Genomic DNA, 21,416 nt, shown 5'->3' on the forward strand with positions numbered 1-21,416 from the left:
ACAAGGAGCAGCTGCCATGCTAGAGATAGTAGTGAGACAGAGTCCTCTGGAGCCTTGGAGTCACTTGTTTGTGGTGTCAGGTGGGTGGGTGGGTGACCAGCCAGGCAAGAGCACACAAATCTGCTGACTTTCCCATCACAGTATTTCTGAAGCTAAGCAGTTGCATGAGGCAAATGTGAACCTAAGCAGTCCATTAATTGAAGATCTGTATTAAAGTGGGATATAAATGTTGTTCAAAATACTTAATTGGTTCTATATTATCAGTACTACCACAAAGCAGCACACTTTTACATGAACAGGCATGATATTCTCTTTCCTACTTCCATCTACTTCTCATCATGCTTTTTCTTATTTCTACAATTCGTAAAGTGTATATAGTTCTTCTAAAAGTGCTGCTCAAAGCCACTTCATGGAAAGATCCAAACAGTAAAGGGTTTCTTTCACTTCACCACTTTGGGGGGTGGGCAGGTGGCAGGTTTTTATATTTAAAATATTCCTTCACACACACAAGCAAAACCTCCCTGTGCATAGTTTGTGAAGATGGCTAAACTACACTGAGAACCACACTTTAAATGTCAAGGATTTCAGTACAAGGAATTGACTGTCACAATGTCATAAGCCCAGCAGAACGAGGGTGGAGCGGCAAGACTGCAGAGGAGGAGGAGGACTTTGAATGGGATGACAGTTCCAATGCCAGGCTGACTGGCACACAAGACTCTGAGAGCTTTCTCGCCATGGAGAGTGACAGCTCTGCACCTATAGCTCCGGTTACCCATGAGGAGGCCCAACCCCATCCAGCAGTTGCCACTCCGCCCAGTGATTCTCCTCTTCCCTCACCTGCTTCACCGCCGCCTCAGAGCAGCCCCCCTCCCTCTGACAGGGAGCGACCCCAATGGCCCCTCTGAGAAGGAGCGCTCAGGTGTGCGCACATTCTCTGCAGTGACACTTAGTACACTCAAGTAGGGGGCCCACCCATCCTTACTTAAGCCAGGTGAGGGGGGGTGAGTAATTGTTGCGACAACCTCTTAGCGCAGTAAAGTCATGTCTAGTCTCTCCTAGTAATGCCGCTGAATTCTGTGTAACCTGTAAGCTGATTCATGAAGCGCCCTGAACCAAAACTTTCTATTAAACTTACTAAAGAAAAGCACAGTTCCTCGTTCGTGTTTGACTTCCGAGTGTTTGGGGAGGACACCCAGCAACAAATATGCCAGTTTTATGTATAGGTTAGCTTTCTCTCATACACCCACAGTATTGCAATGAAGGAAAGGGGTACTTGGAGCAAGCTGAGATTGAATCTATCCAAGATATCACTGAAACCTCACAACCAGAGGGTGGTTTTATATGCGAAAGCTAATATAACTTTTTCTTTAAATTAGCCTTTAGTGCAGTGATGAGAATGTAAACGATATCTCTTTTGCAGCCTATTAATATTCACATGTGGCCTTAATGGCATGAAAGAGATCCAATTGTGGATTTTACCATCTCACATGAAACAATCTCAGACTGCTTATAGATTTTGGAGTTTAAATTCCCTAAACGTAATGCAATTCCAAGTGGCATATGCCATAATGGAAGGATTTAATGGGGAAGGGGGCTAAGCAAATCCTATCAAATTGTCCACTTTGCCATGAGCATCCCTGGTGACAATGAAGTGCGTATTTCCCTCTTCTTGTGTGTTTGCTGTGACAGTTGACCTGTAGTGAAGGGACAGGGAATCTGTGTCCCTCCAGATGTTGTTGAGCTACAACTCCATTATCCCTGACTGTTGGCCATGCTGACTGGGAATTGGCCCTCCTGAACTCCAACTCCCATCAGTCCTGGCAGCATGGCCAGTTGTCAGGGATGATGGGAGCTGTAGTCCAGAAACATTTAGAGGGACATAGGTTCCCCACACCTACTTGTAGAAGAACAAAAAGTAAAACAGCTGTAACATAGCTTAGCTTATCTGCTTAAGCAGTGAGTGAACAGTGGCTAGCAGCAGCTACAAGCAACACAGCAAGGGATATAAGGTGATTTGGACCTACCCTGAAAAAAGAGTTAGTGGTTGTGTTGGGACTTAAATGGTAGCAGTGGTAAACTGGCTCAGCCAGTGAACAGCCTTTTGTTATAAATTGCTGTAACTCCCTGCTTTTCTTATTGTTAGGTATTCTGCACAAAGGTAGTGGAGAGAATCAGTTTCTAACTCAACAGCCAGCCGTGATCACCAGCATCATGGGGAATGGTCGTCGAAGAAGTATCTCCTGTCCAAGTTGCAATGGTCTTGCTGAAGGAAACAAACTTCTGGCCCCTGTGGCACTTGCAGTAGGAATTGATGGAAGCCTCTTTGTTGGGGATTTCAACTACATTCGGCGCATCTTTCCCTCTAGGAATGTCTCTAGCATTTTGGAATTAAGGTAATTCCACTGGTATATGCACTGCTACAAATGCCTTCATATCTGGTCCTTCTTTTTAGCTTTCCTATATTGTTGTTGCTTTCAGCACTATCTACCATTACAGCTTAATATGTAAGCATGAATCACTCAGATGAGGAAAGGGTTCTGGGTTAGAGTCTACGTGAAGTTGCCTTATCCCTTCCTTCCAGCAGGAATTCAAGCAGCAGTTTAGCTGCACCATTGTCCACTGAGGCCATCTGAATCCAATTGGACCCTCCCCCAATCAGAAGATGGGCATTGCTATTTAGGGCCCCCAGAGCAGAGCTTGGAAAAGTTACTTTTTTGAACTACAACTCCTATCAGCCCCAGCCAGCATGGCCACCGGATTGGGCTGATGGGAGTTGTAGTTCAAAAAAGTAACTTTTCCAAGCTCTGCCCCAGAGACTGGTGCATTTCTGATGGGTGTATTATATAACATGTCATTGAAACAATAATAGTGAATTAGTGCTGGATTAGTGTATGGACCATCCATACACCATTCCTCTTTATTATTTGTTCTGCAATGCTTTCCCAGTGTTACTGCTTGATTGCCATCTGGAGAAGCATACTTGTGCCATAGCACAATAAAAGCAGGTAAAAAAAACACCCCACAATGGAACATTTGTGGTGTGAAAACGTACAGGATTTTAGTAGGAAACTATGGGACATGCACCTCCTGCAAACAAAGAGTGTGACCAACAAAACTTTTGTAAGTATAAACACCTCCAATAATATCATGAGTATAAATCATGATGAATGCTCAATAAAAAAATGTCTGGAGGAGCCTGGTTGTTCAAGGGGTGGTGTGTATTTTTAAAGCCCCTGTAGAAGAAAGAGAGGACATAGGAGAAACAGAGTGATGAGAGGAGGAGATTAGGAAGAAAGAAGTAAAAAATGATTTAAGTCAAGAGAAAAGAGAGGAGGAAGAGAATAGAATTAAGCTAACTGAGAGGCAACAGGAAGGGTATAACAAGAGAAAGATTACTAGGGAGATTATTGGGGGAGGAGAAGAAGTAAGAAATGGAATAAAGGCAAAGTCAGGACAGAGAAAGTGGATGGAAGAAAAAATATAAAAGGAATGGGAAAGGGAAAAAAGAACAAAGCAGTGGCAAGCACTAGAACAGTGTAGGATATCACTAAAGGCTGGTTTATTAGTGTTTTTACTATTAATATACAGCCACAAGAATACTATTACCAGCGTGGATTTTTCACATTCCACCATGTTAAATTGAACATATCCCCCATGCCATTCTGATGCTTCCAATAAGCTCATTTCAAAACAAAACCTTACAAAATTTATAGTCCTGAACTCAGAAATGCTTGCTTAACCCTCTAAATTTTCTAAACAGTCAGAGAGAATACAGAGTTCAAAGTCTAAAAAGAGAGGAGAAAAACCCCAGGGCCCTTTTGGACTTTTTTCTGACAGAGTTCTCATAATCTGTTGAAATTCATTAAAAATCAGCCGTGTTCACAGAGTACCTGTAATCCTGTTACTGACCTTGCCCCATACTCTGACCTTCATCTTCTGCAGTTCAAAAGTTTTTAAAAATGCCTGGCTGATTTTTAATTAATTTAAGAAATTTAGCATTGAACTCAATGATAATGTCGGGCATGCTCAGTAAGAACCAACTGTCAGTGTTCTAAAAGCCAGACTCACAGCTGCTGGACTTGCCTAATCAGGGGGCCACACCCACACCAGACCTTTATTTCACCTTAGACAGCCATATGAAAGGTGCTGAGAGGAGACTCCTATTCCCCTGACAGAGCTCCAGTGGCCAGTGTGGTTTAACAGTGAGCTGCTCTGATTGAAGTTCTGTGACGGGAACAGGGCATCTCCTAGCAACTCTCAGCACCCTTCACTAACTACACTTCCCAGGATTCTTTGGGAGAAGCCATGACTGTGTAAAGTGAAATGAAGGTCTGCTGTGGATGTGGCCAGGGACAGCTTTGGTTTAAATTTGGGTGGGAGGCTACATGTGCCTGCTGTAGAATAAAAAGGTAGGGGAAAGCCTGAAAAAGAATGATACTGTTCACAATGTTTTCCTTTTGGAAAAGAAAGGGACTTCCCCTCTGCCCAGTACCTACCCATTCAATCTCCTCCCCCTCCCCATCCTGCCCTCCTCCCCTCTCTTCCCCTCCCCCAGGTCAGTTTCACCTACCCTACGCATGATTGCACAGGAGTAAATCCCACTGAACTCAAAAAGCATACAAATGATCAAACCTGCCCTCCCCTCCTCCTCCCTCCTATCTCCTCCCTGTTGCCCATTCCCTCACCCTTCCTTCCCTCTCCCTTCCCCTCCCCATCCCCTTCCAATCCCCTCCCTCCCCTCCCCTCTCCCCCTTCTCTTCCCCCATGGTCAGGTTTACCTATCCTAAGTATGATTACATGGCAGTAAATCCCATTGAACTCAATAAGCATGCAAATGATCAAACCTGCCCTCCCCTCCTCCTTCCTCCCATCTCCTCCCTTTTGCCCCTTCCTTCCCCCTTCCTTCACACCTCCCCCTCTCTTCCAATCCCCTTCTTCCCCCTCAACCTCCTTCTGCTCCCCTCTCCCCCTTCCTCCTTCCCTCTACTCACCCCTCCCCCTCCTCCTCCCCTGTGGTCAGTTTTACCTATCCTAGCCATGATTGCACAGGAGTAAATCCCATTGAACTCAATAAGCATTCAAATGATCAGACCTGCCTTTTCCCTCCTTCCCCTTTCCTCTCCCTTTCTTCTCCCTTCTTCCTCTGCTCCCCTCTTGCTTCTTCCTCCTCTCCTGCCCACTCCAGGCCTACCTCCCCATGGTCAGTTTTACCTATGCATGATTGCATGGGAGAAAATCCTAGTGAACTCAATAAACATGCAAATGATTAAAGCTGCCCCTCCTGACTGATCCCCTCCCCCTCATCTCCTCCCCATCCCCAGTTGGTCAGTTCACCTATCCAAAGCATTATTGCAGGGGAGTAAATCCCACTGAACTCAATAAGCATGCAAATGATAAATCCATTCTCAAAAACTTGCACAGGATCCCATTTCTTAATGCCCAGATTAAAAAGCAGAGTAATTCATTAGTAGGCAAAAAACCCTTGCGGTTTAAGGATGAACCTAATAGCAAACAGATATTAATATCAAACTTTAAAAAGCAGGGAAATTAGGTGGCTATAGTGAATGCCACTCACCATATGCTCAGAGGCACTCTTACCAAATTCTTCCAAGCTACGCAGGAAGTGGATTGGACTGTGAAGGGCCAACCCAAATTGTGTTTGCATTTTTACACACTTGTACGGCAGTACAATATCTCAGAGAGAAGGTCTGGTCTCCTATATATAGCTGCCCAATTTCCCTGTTTTTTTAAGTTTTATTATACACGACAGTGGCTGTATACTATAGTCAGCATGGATATTTCACATTCTGCAATGTTAAATTGAAACTTCACTAATAGGCAAAAAACCTTGCGGTTTAAGAACGTACCTATAGCCCACAGATATTTCTATCAAACTTTAAAAAGCAGGGAAATTGGCCAGCTATAGCGAATGCACCAGGGGATATTGTACTGCTCTACAAATTTGTCAAAATGCAAACACAATTTGGGTTGGTCTTTCACAGTCCAATCCACTTCCTGTGTAGCTTGGAAGAAGTTGGTAACATGTTCCTCTGAGCATATGGTGAGTGGTGGCAACACCTGCCATCTCCAAAGATGGAGAATTATATTCTTGTATGTTTGTTGGTGTTCTTCTTACTTTGCTTCTTTGCTAATGTTTCTATAGAGAATCTAAACTAGAAAAGTTTATTTCCCTCGTTATTCATCCTAGAAATCTGTGTCAAAATTATTTTTATTAATTTCAAAGCCTTTTTATTGGTCAGTGTCATATGATGGTGAAGACAGCCTTTTGTGTTTCAAATTGGAGTTTATGTTCTATTTCTATTTGGGGTGCATTAACAGTTGAATCTGAAACTGCCGTTTGATGTAAAATCAGACTGATTATAATATGTTGCTACTTCAGCAATGACTCTTAGCTGTTGGAAAAAAGAGGACGCATGTTTACAGCCTGCTATGTTTAAACCACTTTATTTAAGGCAAGGTGGGCACAGTCAATTAAAACCATACAGCACACCTAGAATTTTGGTAGAATATATTTCACCTCCCACTGTTTTATCTTGTGCAAATTGAGACACTCCTGAGGTCCACTGGAGACTATTCTGCAGAAGTCAGTGCCATTATTCCACAGTTATGTTTGGAGTTTTTTTAGTGTAAATTTTGAAAAGTGTTGCTGTACTTCACACATTCACAGAAATAGAAACAAAAGAAAATGATTTCCTATAGGAAACTTCACTAAAATTGCGAAGTAAATCAAACATATTTAAAGTGACTATCTGAACTATATCAACTGTCTTAATAATGTTGCTTCCTCCCTGCTAAAACAAGATCAGCACAGCACATGTCTTCTTTCTATTATTTGGGCTGATTGCAGGTGTTGCCACCATTCACCATATGCTCAGAGGTACATTCTTAAACCGCAAGGTTTTTTGCCTATTAGTGAATTTCCCTGCTTTTTAATCCGGGAGGTAAGAAATGGGATCCTGTGCAAGTTTGCTGAGAATGGATTGATCATTTGCATGCTTATTGAGTTCAGTGGGATTTACTCCCTTGTAATCATGGATAGGTGAAACTGACCACAGAGGATGGGGAGGAGGAGGAGCAGAGAGGGGAGGAAACGCAGAGGGGAGGGCTGGGGTGGGAGCAGGCAGGACGGGGAAGGGAGAAGGACTGGTTTGATGATTTGCATGTTTATTGAATTCAGTGTGATTTACTCCCGTAAATCATGGTTAGGATAGGTAAAACTGACTGGGGGCAGGGAGGGAGGGCTGGAGTGGGCAGGGGAGGAGGAAGAAGGAAGAGGGGAGGGGAGGAGGAAGGGAGAGGAAAGGGGAAGGGGAAAATCAAGTCTGATCATTTGCATGCTTATTGAGTTCAATGGGATTTACTCCTATGCAATCATGGCTAAGATAGGAAAAACTGACCATGGGAGAGGAGGAAGGGAAGGGGGAAGGGGAAGGAGCGTATTGGAGGGGGCAAAGGAAGGGGGAGGGGAGGGCAGGTTTGATCATTTTCATGCTTATAGAGTTCAATGGTATTTACTTCCATGCAATCATGGTTTAGATAGGTAAAACTGACCATGGGGAGGGGGAGGAGGAGGAAGGGGAAGGAGGGTATTGGAAGGGGAGGGAGAGGGGGAGGGAGGGGCAAAGGAAGGGGGAGGGAAGGGGCAAGAGGGAGGAGATAGGAGGGAGGAGGAAGGAGTGTGGGTTTGATCATTTGCATACTTGTTGAGTTCAATGGGATTTATTTCTGTACAATTGTGTTTGAAAATGGAAATGGACTGCCTTCAAGTCGATCCCGACTTATGTTGACCCTATGAATAGGGTTTTCAAGGTAAACGGTATTCGGAGGTGGTTTTACCATTGCCTTCCTCTGAGGCTGAGAGGCAGTGACTGGCCTAAGGTCACCCAGTGAGCTTCATGGCTGTGTGGGGATTCGAATCCTTGTGTCCCAGGTTGTAGTCCAACACTGACCTGGGGGAGGGCAGGGGGAGGGGGAGGAGATTTGGTGGGTTAGCACTGGGCAGAAAGGAAGCCCCTTTCCTTTCCAAAAGGAAACATTGTGAACAGTACCATTGCTTTTAAGCATTTTCCCCTCCTTTTTATTCTACAGCAGGCACATGTAGCCTCCCGAGAAGAGAAAAAGAAGGGGGGAGCCCCAAAATGCTAAAAAAAATATTTTATTTATAATCCAAGCCCAACACATTTCATCCTGTGTGTATTAAGGCCTTCCTCAGGGGCTGTAAATAAAATAGCAGGGACATATTACTTAGATAAACATATAAAATGAAATCATACATGTTAAATCTGTCTATAAAACATCTTGTCGCCTCCCACCCAAATTTAAACCAAAGCTGTCCCTGGCCACATCCACACCAAGCCTTTATTTCATTTTGGACAGTGATGGCTTCTCTCAAAGAAGCCTGGGAAGTGTAGTTAGTGAAGGGTGCTGAGAGTTGCTAGAAGATGCCCTGTTCCCCTCACATACCTTCAATTAGAGTGGCTGACTGTTAAACCTGTCTGGCCGCTGAAGCTCTTGCAGTGGAACAGGAGTCTCCTCTCAGCAGCCTTCACAAACTACACTTCCCAGGATTCTCTGAGGGAAGCCATGACTGGTGTCTGGTGTGGTTGTGGCCCCCTGATTAGCCAAGCTCAGCAGGTGTGAGTCTCGCTTTTGGAACTCTGATAGTTGGTTCTTACTGAGCATGCCCAACGTTATAGTTGGGTTCCAGCCAACATTTCTTAAATTAATTAAAAATCAGCCAGGCCTTTTTTTTTAACTTTTAAACTGCAGAAGATGAAGGTCAGAATATTGGGCAAGGTCAGTATTAGGATTACAGGTACTCTGTGATCATGGCTGATTTTTAATGAATTTCAACAGATTATGAGAACTCTGTCAGAAAAAAGTCCAAAAGGGCTCTGGGGTTTTTCTCCTCTCTTTTTAGACTTTGAACTCTGTATTCTCTCTGACTGTTTAGAAAATTTAGAGGGTTAAGCAAGCATTTCTGAGTTCAGGATTATAAATTTTGGCATGGGGGGTATTTTCAATTTAACATTGTGGAATGTGAAAAATCCATGCTGGCTATAGTATACACCCACTCTCGTGGCTGTATAATACCCTCATGCCATTATGATCCTTCCCATAAGCTCATTTTAAAACAAAACGTTACAAACCTTATAATCCTGAACTCAGAAATGCTTGCTTAACAACCCTCTAAATTTTCAGGCACGTTACCAAATTCTTCAAAGCTAAACAGGAAGTGGATTGGACTGTGAAAGACCAACCCAAATTGTGTTTGCATTTTGACAAATTTGTAGGGCAGTACAATACCTCAGAGAGGAGGCCAGGTCTCCTGCTCCCCTGGTGCATTCACTATAGCTGCCCAATTTCCCTGCTTTTTAAAGTTTATTAGAAATATCTGTTGGGTATAGATACATTCTTAAACTGCAAGGTTTTTTGCCTGTTAGTGAATAGAAATATATGTTGGGTATAGGTACATTCCGCATGGTTTTTTGCCTATTTTTGAAATCTTTCTTAATTTGTAAGATGCTTTTACTATATTTAAGTAGAGATCCTTTGCTATTTTACTGGGGGGAAGAGAGAGAGATTGAATTTAAGGACTTTACTGCCATGAGATCTCGTTATGTTCATTGGTCAGATGGCTTTAAAAAGAGGATTCGATAAATCCATGGAGGATAGGTTGGCTATTAACCATTATGCTGAATGGATCCTGTCTTCACATGTAGTATGCCACTGAATACCGGTTTCTGAGAAAGGGCTGTTTGTTGTTGTCATGTCTTGATTTGGGTTTGCTGGAGGTATCTAGTTGGTTACTGTGAGAAACAGGATGCTAGACTAAACTGGCCCAGGCTAAACAGGCATTTTATATCTCACACACACACGTAATTGTGATTTAAAAAACAGAGGTTTTTATTTTACCAACAAAACATTTCAGCTTCCGCCTTCATCAGCTGCTAACATACAAATGCTGTTGCCAAGGTAGCAATTATAGAGCTTTGAGGATGGAATGCTCAGAGGGGCTTCATTTGCAGAAGCTAAGTAGTGCTGATACTGTCCTCCAGGTTCAGGCCATGTGGTACCAGTGTGTCCAGTCAATGCTGTTGGATATGTTGGCATCTCTATAGCTGTTACAGATACAGGCTCTGGCCCTCAGCATTAAAATATTTTGCAACTGGTTGCTCAACGTTTTTTAGTCAAGATCGCCAATTTGTGGTTTTTGAAGTATATGCGTAGGTCAGTTGTAGTTTTTCCTACATATTGGATATGATCATCCTGGTTTTTTGCATTCTATGACATAAAATACATTGCAGGACCTGCAGGTGATGTTCTGTTTGATGTAACATGTTCTGCCTGTCCTGCTGCTTTTGAAAGTAGCTTTCTCCATGAGGTACACACTGGTGATACAGCATTTGGAGTGGCAATGATGAGATCCAGGATTGCTGATAGGTGGTTTAAGCACAGTTCTCACTAACAGTGATATATATTAGTATATTAATACTAATGTATAATATATATATATAATATTATATATTATATATTAGTAGCAGAGCTTGGAAAAGTTACTTTTTTGAACTACAACTCCCATCAGCCCAATCCAGTGGCCATGCTGCCTGGGGCTGATGGGAGTTGTAGTTCAAAAAAGTAACTTTTCCGAGCTCTGATAGGTTGGTGAAATGCTACAACAGGGGGCTTATTGATGGCCCTAGCAAAACGTCCAGAGTTTGCTAGCAATGGGTAGCTCTTCCTGATTGCCAGGTGATAGGAGATGCTGGATGGAAATCTACCACAAATGGAATAAATTGTTCTTTGTTTTCTGAAACCTCCTTATGATGGAGGCTTTCTGTAGATGGATGGAGGCTCTGTAGATATTGCAGTCAATTAGATGTGGAGGATATCCTCTGAGAAGAAGGTGTTCTTTAAGTTCACTGATCCTTCTTTGGTATTATTCTTGGTTATTGCAAATACATTTGATTCTGAGAGCTAAGCTATACACAATATTTTCTTTATATGTTCAGAATGACAGAATTTCCTATTTAGATAGGTGTGGCCATCACTGGGTTGGTTGTAGAGTTCAGTGGCTATTGTTTTGTTGTAAGTGGTGAGAAGGACATCAAGGAAAGGGATGTGTGGATTATCATTGGTGCTATTAAATGTAAACTTAATAGTTGGATGAAGAGAGTTCATGTAATTTTAAAATTATTCTAAGCTATCTTTGCCATTTGTCCAGACCACAAAGATGCCCTTAGTATATTGCCACCATATAAGTGATTTGTTATTGGCCTTTTTGAGGATCTCTTGTTCCAGTTTACTCATAAATTTTGCATATGATGGAATTCATTTTATTTTTATCACAGCAGCTGACAAGGGCAGAAGCTGAAACATTTTGCCACATAAATTAAATCTCTGTTTTGTTAATCATAGTAATGTATTTATTATTTTAATGATTAACCAAATCCTAAAAGGGATCCAGAGCCCACTTGTGTGAAGTGCTCTTTGATGCGCACACATGTTTGTGTGTTATATAAGTGTTTGTATATTTTGGCCCTAAGGCTTAATGGGAAAATGATAAGCTATATCACATTCAATCTAAAAGCCCGTTTTTTGTTCTGGGGGGCATTTTGTCATATTAAAGCCTGTTGTTCTATACCCCAATTTTCTGTCAATACATATTTCATTGCGTCAAAACAATTGATTTAAGTCTGATCATTTATCTATAAAAAGTAAAAAGAAACGAATGGCCAATATGAAAAAAAAATTGTAACCTGAAAAAGGTCACAATACCCACAACCCATCATCCCCTTACAGCCCTGCTTGGGGTGAGATTGATCATATCCAAAGTAGATATCAGGTAATCTGAGACAATTGGATCAGTACCAAGAAGAGTCAGAAGTTAGAGGTCAAAACTTGAAGCCCCATTCTTCAGTATAGGTACTCATCATGAGGTTATGTGTATTTCTTTGGATTACAGAACTTTCATAACTGTATGTTTGTATGCATGCATTTCTTCCCCATACTTAAATAAATTGAATGAAGAATAAAAAACATTCTATATTGCTTTTAAATCTCATCTCGTAGAGCTGAGATAAAAGTTTATTAACACTGTTGATCTACAAAACACAGTGTCTCTGCTCTGTTATGAAACAGCACTTTCAATCAATTAGAAGACATAAAATGAATGGCTGCACTGACAGTGAAACCTGCTTTAAGTGGCAACTCTGGGGAACAAATAGGAAAACCAGTTGCAAGGCAGAGATGGGCTCAAGGTTAAAAAACTCTTGTGCTTCAGTTGTTTAAATGGAAAGGATTTTAGCCCATTTCACTTTTGTCAGGCCTTCATTGGCTTCACCAAGCTTTCTGATAGGCAGCTGCCAACTCTCACTGTCAGTATAAAAGATGGATACTTTTACACATGATGTTTTTTCAGTGATCCAGAAAGTTTCTTACAAAAAGTGCCTTGAGGGCTATTCCAGCTGGTAACTATCTTGTGACAGCAACACCTTCTGTTGTGCTTCATTCCTAAATTAACCTAAGGCTAAAACTGAAAGATTTCCTTTCTCATGTCCTGTTGTAGAGTAAGACAAAATGTTATGTTTGCTTTGTGGTCTTTTCTTCAGCTAACTGTTTTCTTTTCTCCCCTCTTTCTTTTCTGTTTCCTTTCTGTAAAGAAATAAAGAATTTAAACATAGGTAAGACCAAGACCACAATTCTATTATCGTTTGCTATTGTTTGTTTGTTCCATTGTATTCACTTTTTCTGTTGTGTTTCTTGTGTAATATACTGTTTTACATGTATCAAATATAGCAACATTTATATGCTAATTGTATGTTATGAACATAATAAGCATTAGCAATTATACAATGCAGTCAAAAAGTGACCAAATAAGTTCTGACAGCAATTAAGAATGTCTAATGGAATGCAAGTATAATGAACCCCAAGCTAAAGTTTACATGAGCACTTCTCCGTGCAGTCTGTAGTTGGTCTAAATGGTTGAGGCAAACTACAGCAGTGGCTTTTGTAAATCCTGGAGAGACTTCAGAAGGCACTAATGAACTGGGAATGGGTCAAAAACTAATTTCCAACCCATTAATTATTATTTTTCTGGATTCAGTCCCCCTTTTAATAAAATGTTATTAGTTATTCGATCTGTTGTACAGATTGTATCCAACCACCATATTCATTAGTTATTTTAAATAGAGTTTAAATTCTTTTGTGAAAGGATTTATTCCTTTCCTGGTCAGTTTCTGTGCTAGCGCTTTGAGTGCATGTAGATTTTGCTAATATTCCACTTTGGACATTACAGTAAAAACACACCAGAAGCATGAAACACGCATGTATCTGTTTGCTGGCACCTATTCATGGAGCTGCCTGTAATCAAAAGTTAAGTTGCTGCAAAATAAAATAAAGCTTAACATTAAAACATTGAAGATATTATCTCATAGATCCTGTTTGACAGGATAAATATATTGGCCCTGTAATTCAGACTTGGTCCCTGAGATATTGTAAGCCTCCTGCTGTGTTTTATAAATATAATTGCTCTTCTCTTTCCTTCCCCTTCTCACAATGAACAAAAATACACATTACAAGTTAGAGCTTTTGGCATGGACCAGTTGAAACAGAAGATGAACCTTCTAAATTAGTTAAATGGAATTCCTATTGTGAGAGGGTGTGATAATATCTCCACATTGTGGCCAAGTGAAGGTTGCTTCTGCCTTTTCCCTCACTTCCTGGCTTTAAGTATCCTCTGGATGTTGTTGTGCATACTACATATGCTGCAGCTGGGGATGGAAGGATCTGTCAGTTTCAGTTCTCTCAGTTTCTCCTTTTTCCAATCTTCAGTTCTCTAGGTTTCTGCAGCAATTTGTGATTTAAAAAAAAACTCATGAAAAGTCTTCAGCATTTTAGTGTGAATTTCTCTTAATAAATACATTTTTGGCTGCAGTTCTGAGTAATGTACACATTTTTGCAAGCAATTTCACCTCATATAATGCATTTTGTATGTTACGCTCATTAATATATTCATTTTATACACATTTTCCATAATATATACATTAAAAAAACATGATTTGGTTAGAGAAGTGAATTGCAAAATTTTGATGAGTGCAAATTTTGAAGGATGTGTTTTGGTTCTTATATTGTTTTGGAAAGTATGGATTTGATAAATTCAACTTTAAATATTATCTGAATAGAATTTCTCTGCCATCCCTAACTGTTGCTGCATGTAACAGACAAAAAGTCGTATCCATGTGCTACAGAGTAAAAATACACCTATTCGGTACATATTTTTACCAGAGTAACAAGAGGAATGCATTTGTACTGGCAGAACCAAGTGTAGTGATCACTGATTATTAGAAAAAAGTGTGTGTAATATTGAAGCAGAAAATAAGGGGGAGCTATATTTTCTTAAAAGTTTCCTGATGATGTGATGTTATCTATCTGAAAAAAGAATATAAGCCTTAAAAGGAAAGCCATTGACCCAATATATACGTTAAAAAGTGAGTGCATTGGCCTAAAAGAAAGGGTATTTCCGATAACAAATAGTACACAACTATACAATTGTGTTCATTGAGTAACATTACAAATATCACCAACTTGCTTCTGTTGTCTCAAACGCTGAAACGTAGCGTATGTCAGGGGAAGCTAACGTAGTACCCTCCAGATATTGTCAAATTACAACTTCCATCAGCCCCAGCCAGCCTATTTAATGATCAGATATGATGGGAGTTGTAGTCCAACAACATCTGGAGGGCACCACATTGGCTATGCTTGGTATATGTTATTCTGATTTTTGTACTCAATTAAATTCATAGCAGGTAAACTTTTAGCACTTTTAGGTAAAAAATGATTTTTTTCCTGATTTATAACTAGACAGCCCTAGCAGGTAAACCTTGTTTGTTTCCCTGCCCTGCTGTGGGTAAGTTAATTTCATTAGCTGCAGGACCACATTCGCTATTAGGTATAGTATTATGATACTAATAATCGTGATGTAAAAAGTCTACTTCCCAAGGCTGCTTTCAGACAGGTGGTTCTTAATGCTACCCAGTAATTGTTCTTCTGTTGCTATCAGTGAAATTGCAATTAACTTTTTAAAATTTTATTTTATTTATTTATTTTATTTATATCCTGCTCTTCCACTAGGAGTTCAGGGCAGCAAACAAAACACTAAAAACACTTTAAAATATCATAAAAACAGACTTTAGAATATATTAAAACATCTTTGAAAACTTTTTTTAAAAACTTTTAAAACATCTTTTTTATAAAAAAAGGTTTAAAAACATTAAAAAGCTATTGCAACACAGATGCACACTTTTCACACGATCAGTATTACATTTTTTTTCTGTTTGTATATCCTGCTGTGTTCTGTCTATGCCATTGGGTGTGACATGCTGCTTTGGGTGGGGAAGGTGCAATACACCTGAGTGGCTATTTGAAGTTAAGCATACATTCACTATAACTTTACAGTGGGTGTCATTGTATTTATTTTTTTATTTATTTTTATTTGTTATTTCAATTTATATACCGCCCTTAGCAGAATAGCTCTCAGGGCGGTGAACAAACAAGATAAAATACAATATATCATAGTAAAAAATCACAAAAACATGTACAAACAAACAACGGAAAGCACAACAAAAACGAAATACAACACAAATTAAGAAGGATACATGTTAAAAGTAGAAAGATTAAGAAAATTAAAAGATTAAAATGCCTGGGAGCATAAAAAGGTCTTTACCTGGCGCCGGAAAGATAGAAGTGTAGGCGCCAGGCGTACCTCTTCGGGGAGGCTGTTCCACAACTCAGGGGCCACCACAGAAAAGGCCCTAGATCTAATAACCACCCTCCGTGCTTCCCGATGAGCTGGTACCCGGAGGAGGGCCTTAGATTCTGAACGAAGTGAACGGGTAGGTTCATAGCGAGAGAGGCGTTCCACAAGGTATTGAGGTCCCACACCGTGTAAGGCTTTATAGGTCAAAACCAGCACCTTGAATCTCGCCCAGAAGCAAATAGGGAGCCAGTGCAGACTGGCCAGAATAGGTGTTATATGCAAAGACCGACTGGTCCTCGTCAATAGTCTGGCAGCCGCGTTCTGCACCAGCTGAAGCTTCCGAACTGTCTTCAAGGGCAGCCCTACGTAGAGCGCATTACAGTAATCCAATCTTGAAGTTACCAGAGCATGAACAACAGAGGCGAGGTCATCCCTGTCCAGATAGGGGCGTAGTTGGGCTACCAGACGAAGATGGTAAAATGCATTCCGTGCCACCGAGGCCACTTGGACCTCGAGAGACAAGGAAGAATCGAAAAGAACCCCCAAACTATGTACCTGTTCTTTCAGGGGGAGTGTAACCCTATCCAGAACAGGGTGAACATCCACCATCTGAGCAGGGAAGGCGTTCACCAGCAGTGTCTCGGTCTTGTCTGGATTGAGTCTCAGTTTATTAGCTCTCATCCAGTCCATTATCGCGGTCAGGCAATGGTTCAGCACATCAACAGACTCACCTGAAGAAGATGAAAAGGAGAAATAGAGCTGCGTGTCATCAGCATATTGATGGCAACGCACTCCAAAACTCCTGATGACCGCACCCAGCAGCTGCATGTAGATGTTGAAAAGCATGGGGGACAAGACCGACCCCTGAGGGACTCCACAATGGAGAGTCCATGGTGTCGAGTGATGTTCCCCAAGCACTACCTTCTGGTGACGGTCCGCGAAGTAGGAGTGGAACCACTGCCAAGCAGTGCCCCCGACACCCAACTCCGCGAGTCTCCCCAGAAGGATACCATGGTCGATGGTATCAAACGCCGCTGAGAGATCAAGGAGAATCAACAGAGTCACACTCCCCCTGTCCCTCTCCTGACAAAGGTCATCATACAGGGCGACCAAGGCTGTTTCAGTGCCAAAACTGGACCTAAAACCGGATTGAAACGGATCTAGATAATCGGTTTCATCCAAGAGCGCCTGGAGCTGGCCAGCAACCACCCATTCCAAAACCTTGCCCAAAAAAGGGACATTCGCCACCGGTCTATAGTTGTTCAAGTTATCTGGGTCCAAGGAGGGTTTCTTTAAAAGAGGTCTCACTACTGCCTCCTTGAGGCTACCAGGGACTACTCCCTCCCTCAAGGAGGCGTTAACCACTTCCTTGGCCCAACCGGTGGTCCCAGCCCTGCTAGCTTTCACTAGCCAAGATGGGCAAGGATCCAGAACAGACGTGGTTGCCCGAACCATTCCAAGCACCTTGTCCACTTCCTCGAGCTGCACCAACTGAAACTCATCCAATAATGAAGGACAAGGCTGTGCTCCGGACTCTTCAATGGATTCATCTGTCGCAACATCGGAGTCAAGATCCCTGCGGATACATGCGATCTTATCTTGAAAGTGTCCAGCAATTTCGTTGCAGCGGGCTTCCGATGTTTCCGTAGTATCGTGGGGGCCAGAGTGTAAAAGCCCACGCACGACTTTAAAAAGCTCCGCTGGGCGGCATAGGGATGATCTAATAGAGGCAGCAAAATAAAGCTTCTTTGCTGTCCTTACCGCTTTTGTATACAACTTATTGGTGGCACTTACCAAGGCATGATTGTATCCACTGGGAGTTTTCCTCCATCTGCACTCCAGCCTCCTCCTCTCATGTTTCATCGCTCTCAGCTCCAGGGTATACCACGGAGCTGTATGAGCTCTACAGCGGAGGGGGCGCGCGGGAGCGATCGTGTCAATAGCCCGGGTCATTTCCGTATTCCACAGTGTGACCAGGGCCTCGACAGGAGCACCAGTCCTATCAGCCCGAAAATCTCCCAGAGCCCTCTGAAAACCTGCGGGATCCATCCGGCTCCGGGAGTGGATCAACTTAATAGATCCTCCACCTTTGCAGAGGGAAAGAGCCACTGTAAGTCTAAATCTCAGCAAGCAGTGATCTGTCCATGACAATGGGGTAGATGAAAAACACCCCACCGCCAGATCACCATCTCCATGTCCAGTGGCGAAGATCAAATCAAGAGTATGTCCCGACACATGCGTTGGGCCGGTAGAAAATTGAGACAGCCCCATTGTTGTCATGGAGGCAATGAAGTCCTGAGCTGCGCCAGATAAGACAGCCTCGGCATGGACGTTGAAATCCCCCAGTACCAAAAGTCTAGGGGATCTCAAGAGCACCTCCGAGACTATTTCTGTCAGCTCAGCTAAGGAAGCTGTTGGGCAGCAAGGTGGACGGTACACCAACAGCATTCCTAGTCTGTCTCCCTGGCCCAATACAAGGTGGAGACATTCCAGACCAGTCGCCGTCTGGACAGGGTGCTTGGTGAGAGGGAAAGTACTCCTATAGACCACAGCGACCCCCCCTCCCCGGCCCTCAGATCTACCACAGTGCTGAACCAAATACCCGGGTGGACAAAGCTGGGAAAGAGCAACTCCTCCCTGATCAGCCACCCAGGTTTCGGTTATACATGCCAGGTCGGCACCCTCCTCCAGAATTAAATCATGGACAAGTGAGGTTTTATTATGTACCGACCTGGCATTCAAAAGCAGCACTTGGAGATCCGAGAGCTGGCTGATAGGACAACCAACAAACCTGTGGGTATGAGGAGAACCGGAACAAGGCACAGACACAATTTGTCTGGGACGAGTTCCCCTTACCTGGCCTGTTCTCCTCCTAACGCCATACCTCCCATTTTATCGGTCTTTATCAAACACTTTCTGTGTGTGTTATATATATATATATATATATATATGAAAATATAACAATCATTAAATACCACTTAAATGAAAGTGCTATTGTGCTACAACACTGTTTTTAAATGATGAAAATCAAAGTTGGCTAGCAAGGTAATTAATGGTGGTGACCAGAAAGGAGTTTGTTAATTTTTTTAATTAGCATTATAATAGTATCATTGTAAACAATTTTGATATTTTTCATGAAATTGTGGTATAGAAATATTTTTATAAATAAAAAAATCATGTTTTATAAAAACTCTAATGATAAGCTGAATGATGGAGGTGTAAATACTGTAACAATGATATTTGGCATATTTGGTGGAAATGTCCAGTTATTATTTTTTGGTATGGATATTAAGAAAGGTTCAGGAGACAGAAGATGTAGAAGTTCTGTTAGATCTTATTCAGATTTTATTCGAATTTATGGAGGGAATGGGATCAAAGATGCAAAATTAACTAAATTATCATTTACTGATGACACAAAAAATATTGGTAGCCAGGCAATGGGGAAAAAACACACAGAGGTACCACAAATAGTGGATTAGGAAATAAAATGTTAAGCTTTTGTTTAATCTGTGAAAATAATTTTATTGTAGCAAAAACAGAGAAAGAGGAGATAGAAGAGTTAGATGTAATAATATTTTGAATTTGTTTATTTTAGAAAATATTCATTTTTGGTACCATGAATTAGATTAAATTAATGTTCATATTAATTTAATGAAGAATTAAAATATAACTGAAGTATATTATGATTTGTTGAGGAGATTTAAGAATGATTAGTATATCTATTTATATTAATTTCATAAAGTATATTGAACTATAAAGGAGAAATGTGATGAATTGTAGTTGTATTTTTTGCTATTTTGTGGTATTTGTATAGTTGTGATAATAAATAATTTTAAAATGAAAATGTAAAATAATGTATTTGAAAAGATTATTGATTAAGATCACTGCCATTAATCTCTTTGCTAAAATCACAGTGATTGGAAAGGGTTTTTCGTTTTTCATCTTTAAAAAAAACAAGTAGCATTATGGCGTTATAGTGTTATACCACATTACTGGGCTATAATATTCTTTCATTTAAGTGGCATTTCACTATGGTAATATATTTTATGTATATATTAGCACTTAAGGATTGGTTTTAAAAATGGGGTGATAAAATGGTCTCCACTGCCCACATAAAAAACAGTGAGTTTTTATTGAGCTTAATAGGTTCACCTGCCCACTATATCCCTGTCCACATAAAAACTCCACACTTTAAAAAATATACAAGAGTAGCATTAAGGGTATATGTAGCTGTGGAGATTGTGCTACTCTTCTAGTTTTCGGGGGGGGGAATCAATCTTTTTGCAGAAAATAGGATGACAATGATTAGATGGCAACATCATGCAGGTACATCATGAAAAGTAAGTGAACGAAGCATGGCAAAGGAGAGAATGGAGAGCATTCTACAGCTTGTGATGGCGCCTCCCCCCTGGTGCGGTAGGCAGGGTCCAATCTTCAGATCACCTCACCCAGGGGGAGGGGCTATCCCACACTCCAGACCTGTCCTGCCTACTGCTGTGGACGGTCTGGGTCTGGCTGTGCTCCCTAAGAGCCAGCCATCTTCTATCTCCAGATTCTGTTTAAAACCTCACCTTTTTTCAATGCTTCTCCATCTTTCTCTTGCTGTTTCCCCCCCCCCAACCTGGCTTCCCAGCACAGGGCGGAGCAGGACAACACATAGAGAGCAATTAGGCCTATGACAAGAGAGTGGCTCTTTGGGCAGTGGTTTGCGCTTTCTCATTTGGAGGAGAGGCACGATCACATTTCAGCCCGCATAGCAGCGACATTTTCCTCAGGAGTTTTAGTAACCGTCCATTCAGCCACGGAGACACAAACCCACAGTGGCAGCATTAAGGCACAAAGCGTGGCCTTTCCTCACTCGCGCACAGTGCAGAAAGGCACAAAAAGTTGGTGCGAGGCCTCAGCATACTATCAGGCCCTCCCCACCCCCACCTTAGGGTTGGCTGGGTCCTGTGTTTGTTCCCACCTGCAATGGCAAGCAGAGGAATGGCTACACTCTCAGAAGAGGAGCAGAGCGATCTGATGCAGCAGCAGATCTCTCCTCGCTCCCAGCAGTCAGGAGAGGCACTGGAGGGCCACAAAGAGGGGGTGAATAGAGGCCACTTGGCAGACCCCTATTCTCTTCCTCTCCTGAGGCAGGAGGATTTCCCCAAATTTCTGTCATGGATAAGGGGGATTGTGGTTAAGGAGGTTAGGAGTTCAGGGTCAGCACAGGTAGGGACAGACCCCAACCTAGGATTCAAGCACTATAAAAGGAAGCGCCCATCTAAACCAGGGGACAAGAAAAAGAAGCACTTCAGGTCTCCTTCATCAGAGTCTTCCTCGTCCTCCTCCATCTCCTCTTCCATCTCCTCCTCCTCTGTCCCCCCTCCTCCCCTGTTCACCAATGCACCCACAGGAAAGGGCATAAGGAGAAACAGAATCACAAAACTAAAGGTACACACTGCCCTCGCCACTCCAAAAGGAAGCAAGGGGACAAGAGGGTGATGAGCAGACAGGCAGCTACAGCTTTGGAACTCCTGTCGGACTCGGAGTGCTCTTCCTTCTTCAGAGGATAGAGAGGAGGGGGAGCTCTCGGAGGAAGATGTGGAGGCCCCACCTCCAAAGGGGAGGCTTTTCCAGGCAGAGTTCTTCCCCA

At 42.0% G+C, this 21,416-nt stretch overlaps 1 protein-coding gene across 13 annotated transcripts in view; it reads left to right on the forward strand.

The window, feature by feature from the left end:
• Window positions 1–21,416, forward strand: part of LOC133380132 (teneurin-2) — a 995,941-nt gene that overhangs the window by 915,891 nt on the left and 58,634 nt on the right. For 12 of the 13 annotated variants that reach the window (XM_061616787.1, XM_061616792.1, XM_061616791.1 and 9 more), the window contains 2 exons: window positions 2,144–2,393; window positions 12,684–12,704. In XM_061616787.1, the coding sequence (XP_061472771.1) occupies window positions 2,144–2,393; window positions 12,684–12,704 (271 nt within the window). The remainder of the gene's footprint in view (window positions 1–2,143; window positions 2,394–12,683; window positions 12,705–21,416) is intronic. The other variant, XM_061616780.1, reaches the window with a different exon arrangement.

This window comes from Rhineura floridana, chromosome 3 (assembly GCF_030035675.1).
Source record: "Rhineura floridana isolate rRhiFlo1 chromosome 3, rRhiFlo1.hap2, whole genome shotgun sequence".
NCBI classification, from domain to species: domain Eukaryota; kingdom Metazoa; phylum Chordata; class Lepidosauria; order Squamata; family Rhineuridae; genus Rhineura; species Rhineura floridana.